Source organism: Mus pahari, chromosome 3 (assembly GCF_900095145.1).
Source record: "Mus pahari chromosome 3, PAHARI_EIJ_v1.1, whole genome shotgun sequence".
Classification (NCBI taxonomy): Eukaryota; Metazoa; Chordata; class Mammalia; order Rodentia; family Muridae; genus Mus; species Mus pahari.
In genome coordinates, this window is record NC_034592.1 from 104,402,743 (window position 1) to 104,411,586 (window position 8,844).

An 8,844-nucleotide genomic window follows, 5' to 3' on the forward strand; every position below is an offset into this window, starting at 1 on the left:
TTTTTTTTTTGGTCTTTCGAGACAGGGTTTCTCTGTGTAGCCCTGGCTGTCCTGGAATTCACTCTGTAGACCAGGCTGGCCTCGAACTCAAGGAGTATATTTTTAATAAAGTACTTTACTTCAGATTTTTGTTGTTGTGCTAGGTATCGAACCTAGGGCCTTGTGCAAGCCTGCCACAGCAGCAGGCACATGCCTTAGTCCCAGAGACAGAGGCAGGCAGAATCTCCATGATTTTGAGACCAGCCTGGTCTACATAGTGAGTTCTAAGACAGCCAGAGCTACACAGTGAAACACTGTCTGAAAAGAAGAAAACAATGTTAACATCAAATAGACTCTGTATAAAGTAGTTACATGTAGCTTTAAATATGTATGTTAAAGTTTGAAACTTTGTTTCTAAGTCTTGCATATTGAGTACTGCTATTACATAAGACACTTGGATAAAAGGTACCTATTTTTTAAATAAAGCTGTAAAATTTGAATATTATAAGTGCACATCTGGGGAGTGGGGGAGGGTCCCTGCAGGTGTCATATAGGGAGGCAAACTACATGAAGAGAAGCGTGAAAACCCCATGCAGATTGACTTTGTCAACTTGGAACAGACTTTGGAGAATTGATTGCCAGGCAGTCCATTGTCAGCACATTTAAAACACAGTACAATCTAGGGAAAGATTTCTGGGCAATAGTCAGTCCAATGAGTCCAATTCCAGATGCACCATAAAGTGTAGGGTGTGATTACATAGCAGCTATTACAAAGTACATGTGACCATGAGGGTGGGTTCTACAGCTGAAAGGCCTAGAATGTACTGTGGTCTCTGACAGATAGCAGAGGTCAGCATGCCTTAAAGTACATGTGACATCTGCCCTAAGGACAGGCAATGGTCTAGGGAGGGAAGAACCTGGATGAGGGCTGTCCCTTCATATAGCAAAAAGGTCACCAGGTCATTAGCAACCTCCACTCTCAGCTTTCTGGATGGAATGCAGGGATTTGATTTTCTTTCCTCCGCTGAGGAGAGAACCCTGTGTGTTAACCCTGTGTGTTAACGTTCCTGGGTTTCTTAGTACTTCTTTGTGAGTACAAGGACCTCTGTATGCTCAACATACCTCCAGTAGAATCCATGCTTTCTTTTTTATTTATTCAATAAATAATGGATACATATCCTTTCCATTCTTCACCCTCTTACTTCATGGATACCTGAATATGCTTGACACCTAAGATACTAAGGACATTCATTATTAGATGTGGATCCTGTATATATCACCAATGTATATTTTAGAAGCCAGAAAATTTATGTACGTGATTCTAGACTATCAGTGTCCTCCTAGTTTGATGACTTACCTTGCAAGCTTCCTTACAGATTGAACTCCTTTAGGCCCTTTTCAAGAAGTAAATACCTTCCGTATCTCCCCATACCAAGGCTTCCAGACTTCTAATATATACTCAACAAGCTCTCACTAATATTTTTTAATATTTTAACATTATGCTAGGTATCTGATCCAAGGCTACCTACCTACCCTTGCACTACATTGCTAATCCTCACTGAAGGTTTTCAAAATTATTTTTTTTTATTTTATGTATATGGATGCTTTGTCTGCATATATGTATATAGGCCCTGTGCTAACCTGATGGTCAGAAGGAGTAAGAATTACATAGAGTAATTAGAATTACAGGAAGTTGTGAGCCACCATATAAGGGCTAATAGCTGAACTCAGTTCTTCTACAAGAGCAGCAAATGCTCTTTCTGCTGAGCCCTCTTGCTAGCCCCCTCACTGAAGATAGATTTGGTCTTTTTTAAAGATTTATTTTAAGATTTTAAATCAGGCATTTCTGTGGGTGTGAGTATTGGAGTACAGCTGCCTGTAGAGTCAAAAGAGTGTGTTGGATCCCCTGGTGCTATCAGGCTTTAGTGAAGGGCAAGGCATAGGTCATAGGCACTAACTAAGGCCTCCGCAAGAACTGTATGTACTCTTTTTTTTTTTTTTTTTTTGGTTTTTCGAGGCAGGGTTTCTCTGTACAGCCCTGGCTGTCCTGGAACTCACTTTGTAGACCAGGCTGGCCTTGAACTCAGAAATCCACCTGCCTCTGCCTCCCAAGTGCTGGGATTAAAGGCGTGCGCCACCACGCCCGGCTCTGTATGTACTCTTAATCACTGAGCCATTTCTCTAGTCCCAACTCAAGTTTTAGAGACTGATAAATAGTAGCTCACTGGACTCTGATTTGTGTTGTGAATGTTTAGGGGACTGTTTAAGATAGTCACCACCTGTGCATCACTTGGTGACTTTGTGTGTTGTCCTGGATTAATTAATTTAGATGAGTCCTCGGAGATAACAAGAGAAAAATGTTGAAATGCAATCCTTTTATTAAGTGAAAGCATAGTTTAGTGAACTTTTCTTTCAAATGGAAAAGATCTGGTGAGATATTTGGAACAGAAAAATATATATCTCAAGTACAATTTTGTTAGGATTTAAAAGAAAAGCACTCAGGGCTGACAGACTGTAAATCTCAGCAGTTGCCTGGAAGAAAACGGAGAGAGAAGGAAAAAAAAGCCATGTCATTTAAGCCTCCCTGGTGGGCAAGCAGTCACATGGTGGCAAGTGAGCATCAGAGAGCCAGAAAGCCCAGGGATCAGAAAAAGCACTCTTAGGTCCTGGCCAGCATCTGAAGAATAGAGACGAAGAAAGAAAGTGAAGAGCTGTACGCGTCTAACTTGGGCCTCAGACAGGTAGTTATCCATGGTGGCTCCTAGTCACTACACTGAGCATTGAGAATCTTGGGAAGAAAATGCACAGTTATCTCATTAAAGAAGAAATTATCCCAGAGCCAGACATGGTGGCACTTGCCTTTAACCTGAGTACTCAGTAGGCCGAGGCAAACAGATCTCTGGGTTTGAGGTCAGCCTGGTCTACAGCGTGAGTTCCAGACCGTCCAGGGTTATGTAGTATAACCCTCTCTCCAAACCAAACCAAACCAAACCAAACCAAACACATCACTTGCCCAAAGCCAATAAATAAATAAATAAATAAATGAAAAAATGCATCTCTCTTTGGCATGGCTTAAAACGATTCTGCCTTCCCAGGGTGGTCTCTTGGCCAAATGACTGATTGCAGCCCAGTTGGAATGATTGGTTTCAGTACAGGCCAGAGATCTATTCTGTTGACTAGAAGGAATTTTTTCTTAATGAGCCTTTATTGCTGGTCTCACATGAAGCTCACTCTTTTTATAATCTCACTAAAGCCTTGCTGTCTGTGTTTTTAGGAAGTACTCTGCTGTGCATAAGGACGGCTCTTTCCATCACCTAAAGCCTTGCTGTCTGTGTTTTTAGGAAGTACTCTGCTGTGCGTAAGGACGGCTCTTTCCATCACATCCACAGCACTCCCTTTGGCAACTATTCTTTCATCTCTGTGGATGCCACCCAAAGGCCAGGGCCTAAGAGACCCTATAACTTCTTTGGCATTTTAGATGAGGTATGACTTGAAAAAAATCACTTCCATTTGCAGCTTACCTGGTTTTATTTTTTCTTAAAAATAAATATATTTGGGTCATTTCATTACCTTGAATAACCATATTCTCATCTAGGTATGCTCAAGAAAAATTTCACTGTGGCTACAAATATGTCTAGAAACTACTAGTGATTTCAGAATTGTTACTACTGTCTCTATTCTTTTCCAACGGTTGGGAAGGAAGCACCTCACTTTTTATATTCATTTAGCAAATGTTTATTAAGCATGGATTAAGTATAGGATGTACTCAAGAAGCTATAGAGCATATAGCTTGGTGTACTATTGTTAAATTCCCACAATTGCCAATATTAATTAGTGGTCTATATTTTTCTAAATAGAGAACAACTTAAACATTTTGTCTAGGCTAAGTGAAAAACTGTCATTTATAAAAGCACATATGAGCCAGGTGGTGGTGGTGCACGCCTTTAATCCCAGCACTCGGGGAGGCAGAGGCAGGCAGATTTCTGAGTTTGAGGCCAGCCTGGTCTACAGAGTGAGTTCCAGTACAGCCAGGGCTATACAGAGAAACCCTGTCTCGAAAAACCAAACAAACCAAACAAAAAAAACAACCACATATGAGAAGCTCTTGTTATGTCTTGGTACAACAGATGCCAGGTAGGTCCTTATTTGATGAGCACATTCTTACATGAGACACATGTGCCTGTTTATAAGAGTATAAAGTAATAAGATCAAGAAAGTCCTTGAGTGTTTCATTTACTGTTGAAGCATATGACCAGTATAGAAAAAATTATAGTGAATAACAAGATTTGACAAAGACTGAAAGAAATTCAGAGTTATGTGAAGGCTCTAGAAATAAAGAACACAGGATAAAGTTATGTTGTATTTCCCAATTACCAAGTGCCTTTAGTGAGCTGGTGAAGTTATATTAAAATTTTTTCTCAGGATAGAGTTTTAAAGATACAGTGTACAGACTAAGTACATAAAAACCAATTGTAATGTTACCCAATGCAGAATTCCTGGTCTTTTGTTATTATTTTATTATTTTAGGTTTATTTATTTTGTCTTATGTGTATAAGTGTCTTGCCTGCATGTTTTTATGTGGACCAATTGCACGCAATGCCCATGGGGGCCAGAAGAGGATGTTAGAGCTCCTGGAACTGGAATTACAAATGGTTGTGAACCATCATGTGGGTGGTGGGAACTCAGGTCCCCTGCAAGAAGAGCCAGTGGTCTTCACCACTGGACCATCTCTCCAACCTCAGAGGCTTCCTAGTCTTACCCCAGTTTTACTAAATTACAAATCTGAGGGTAAGGCTTGGAAATTCATTACTGTAAGTGTGTTACAGACATTATAAGTATATATTATATATGTGTATTATATATGTGCAAATTAAGTTTTGAAGTCAATATCATGAGGTGGTTTATATATAGTAAGTGTTTGAAGACTTTACAAATGTGGATGCTGTTATAACTCTCACACAGTTAAGGCTTGGGGCACATTACCACCCTACAAAGTTTTCCTGCAGGGTCTTTACTCCCACGGTACAAATGATTTTTTCTATCAGCATAGTTTTAGATTTTAGGTAAATGTGACCATACAGAATAGTCTCTTGGGTTTGATTTCTTATTCTCAGTGTGATGCTTCTGAGATGCAGGTATGTGGCTGTGTCCATTCATAGTTCTTACCTATTCACTGCTGAGTAGTATTCCATTGTGTTATACTTTTTTTGGAGTTTCCGATATTTGACTAATATGAATAGAGCTGTTAAGAACATTTAGGTGTATGTGTGTGGATGAATAACATATGTGCATTTTTAGCATTGTGGTTTATTGTCTCTTTTAAAAATTGTGAGCCGGGCGTGGTGGCGCACGCCTTTAATCCCAGCACTTGGGAGGCAGAGGCAGGCGGATTTCTGAGTTCAAGGCCAGCCTGGTCTACAAAGTGAGTTCCAGGACAGCCAGGGCTATACAGAGAAACCCTGTCTTGAAAAACCAAAAAAAAAAATTGTGATGTAGTAGTACACAAAACTGAAAAGATTAGTTGTCTCATTAAGGGGATAATTATTCTCTCCATTCCTGACCCTGGGGATTGAACCCCGGGCCTCATGCAGGCCACAAGGCTAAAGCTTTACCCCTGGGCTAAATCCCCAGCCCTGAAAAGATGAACTGATGTAGTCTTCAGTTTTTATACATCAAACACAGGTGGTGCTTGTCCAACATACTACAGTCACCTTAGAATCAAATGGATTATAAAGTAAATGAAAACAGTTTGGAACTGACAGAGATCCATTCAGGTCATTACCTAGTAGAATTGGGGTCACAGAGACAACGAGATTATTGTTATAAACTTTAGGGGAAATGTTTAACTTGCCAGCATTGGATTTTAACCTGAGCCCCAAGTTAGAGATCCTTCTATTTTTCTCCCATTTTAGAAACAGATGGAGGAACTCTTATCGTTTTCCAAGAAAAGTAGTCAGAGCAACCAGACGATTTGGTTTGGCCACTTTACAACATCAACTATCATGTCTCCATCCCCAGGGATCCGGACAGTAATGGGGTGAGACAAATCTGTAGAACAAGAATTGGTTATTTCTGGTTATTTCCCACTGCTGAGCCCACTTATTTTCCTGAAGAGACTTTCTTATTGCCTTTGTTCGTTTATCCTGTTTGTTTGTTTTTTTTTGTTGTGTAGTTCCGCTACAGCTTATCTGTGTGGGCACCTCCATACACTTGGTGGGCTGATGCCTGTTCTACACACCCGTCACTTCACAGGCACGCTGGAACTTGAAGTGGGAGACTGGAAAGACAACAGAAGGTGAGGAAACTTCCCTACAAGGGAAACTTACACAGATTTTGCTAAAAGTAGTGACACTTTATTATTAATAAGATGGGTGATCCCAGGAATAACTTGAGATAATTCTGTTAGTTTAGTTTGTTAGTTTGAAGGATAGTTCTTACCATGTAGCCCAGGCTACTCTTTAATCCTTCTGCCTCAGACTCCCACATCCTGAGATCTCAGGTGTACAGCAGCCCAAACTCAATATTCGTTCTTTTAAAGTAACATGTATTTCTTTGCTTGTTGCTGTGGTTAAATACTTTGACAAAATTACTTAAGGGAAAAAGAGTTTACTCTGGCTCACAGGTCGAGGAGACAGTCCGTTATGCTGAGGAGGGCAAGGCAGCTGGTGCTCTCACGTCCACAGTCAGGAGCAGAAGACAGAATGCTTAGCTCTTCCCTTCCGCCATCCTTGATCCCAGCTAGGGCATGGCACCCACAGTGGGGATGGGGCACTCTTTCTACTCCACTTAAAATTAGGCATGCCTACAAACCCATCTCAGGTGACTCTAGGCTCTGATAAGTTATTAGTATGTATTTGATAATCATTTCCATTATCTAAAACTTGTTCTAACAGTATTTTTATTACTTTTTATTTACTCAAAGTTTTGTTTATTTATTTTATGTATATGAGTACACTGTAGCTGTACAGATGGTTGTGAGCCACCATGTGGTTGCTGGGAGTTGAACTCAGGACCTTCGGAAGAGCAGTCAGTGCTCTTACCTGCTGAGCCATCTTTTCAGCCTCAGCCCCATTTGGTTGTTTATTTTTTGTTTGTTTTGTTTTGCTTTTTTGTTGTTTTTTTGTTTGTTTGTTTTGTTTTTTTAAAAGATTTATTTATTATATCTTAAGTACACTGTAGCTGACTTCAGAAACACCAGAAGAGGGCATCAGATTTTATTACGGGTGGTTGTGAGTCACCATGTGGTTGCTGGGATTTGAACTCAGGACCTTCGGAAGAGCAGTCAGTGCTCTTACCCGCTGAGCCATCTTTTCAGCCCCATTTGGTTTTTTGTTTGTTTGTTTTTGTTTTGTTTTTGAGACAGGGTGTGTGTGTGTGTGTGTGTGTGTGTGTGTAACCTGGATGTTCTGTAACTCATAGATTTGCCTGCCTCTGCCTCCTGAGTGCTAGGATTATGGGCATGTGCCACTACATCCAGTTTATTTTTAATTTTAAAATTAGGTATATTCAGTTTATGTGAATGCTTTGCAAGGTCAGAATGGGGAACAGATCATCAGATCATCTCTGGACCTGGAGTTAGGGATGCTTGTGAACCACCATGTGGATGCTAGGAGCCAGGAGAAAGTGCATTTAACTGTAAATGTAACTTTTATTCTCCTGCTGTAACTGTCTGGGAGGCTTACTGCCTCCATCTGCTAACCTAGGCCTAGACCTGGAAGCTTCTAGCCACTGTATAATCTAATGTAGGCCTAGAATGTTTTTAACTTCTAAGACTTGCTGCTGAATAAGCTCACCCTTTCCAGCTTTCTGAACTCTACCTGGCTGGTTCAACTCAGCTGTTCTGGCTCAAACTCCTCTCCCAGCTGACTGATTCAATCCGGCTTTTCTCTCAGCCTCTGACTGAATTGCTCTGCTTGGCCTCACACTAATTCTGGAAATCTGTTCTAACTTACTGGCCCCTCATTCTCTGGCTCGTTCTCTTTTCATCCTGCCTCTGTGAAACTCTCCTGGTAAACCTGCCTCCCTCTCCCCCTCTGTGCTGCTCTGCACTCCCTCTCAACTCTACTGCACTGCTCTCCCTGACCTCTGCTGTATCCTGTGCTACACTCTCTTCCTGTACTGTCTGTCTCTCCCTTAAGTAGCTTCTCTTTCCTATTCTGTCAAATCTTTCTCTGATTCGTCACTTTTCTGCCACTTTATTAGACGTCATTTTCAAGCATGGGTCCTTCCTTCTACAGACTAATTTTACCGTCATTGTTTGGGATTAAAGGTGAGTATGAAGGGAGTGTCTGTACTCCAGGCAGAGGGACTAAAGGTGTGTGCTAAGGGCCATACCCTATCTAGAAATAGGTTCAAATATCCTGTAACACTTAACTACCGAGCCTTCTTCTCAGCCACTATAGCACTGATGTTTACCATTATTATGCCATGTAAAGTTTAAGACACATGCATTAAAATGTAGGTTTGTTTGTTTGTTTTCTTTTGAGGGACACTCTCAATATATATAGCCCCTAACTAGCCTGATCCTGGCTTTGTAGACGAGGCTGATCTAGACATTGTAGTAGTCTGTGGACTATGCCTCTGGAGTGCTGGGACCACAGACATACACCACCATGTTTCTTCTTATTATTCCTTTTTGTTTGTTTCTTGGGTCAGTTGGTTGGTTCAGTGTTTTGTTTTGTTTTTGTTTTCGAGAGAGCTTTTCACTCTGCAGCCCAGGATATTCTAAAACTTACTCTTTAGCCTAGACTAGCCCCAAACTCACTATCCTCTTGACTCATCCTTTTTTTTTTTAAAGCTTTATTTATTTATTATATGTAATTACACACATAGCTGTCTTCAGACACTTCCAGAAGAGGGCATCAG

General features: G+C 40.8%; 1 protein-coding gene across 3 annotated transcripts in view; it reads left to right on the plus strand.

The window, feature by feature from the left end:
- Positions 1-8,844, plus strand: part of Tmem62 (transmembrane protein 62) — a 32,783-nt gene that overhangs the window by 5,444 nt on the left and 18,495 nt on the right. For all 3 annotated transcript variants that reach the window (XM_021192127.1, XM_029536798.1, XM_029536799.1), the window contains 3 exons: positions 3,321-3,462; positions 5,892-6,016; positions 6,152-6,274. In XM_021192127.1, the coding sequence (XP_021047786.1) occupies positions 3,321-3,462; positions 5,892-6,016; positions 6,152-6,274 (390 nt within the window). The remainder of the gene's footprint in view (positions 1-3,320; positions 3,463-5,891; positions 6,017-6,151; positions 6,275-8,844) is intronic.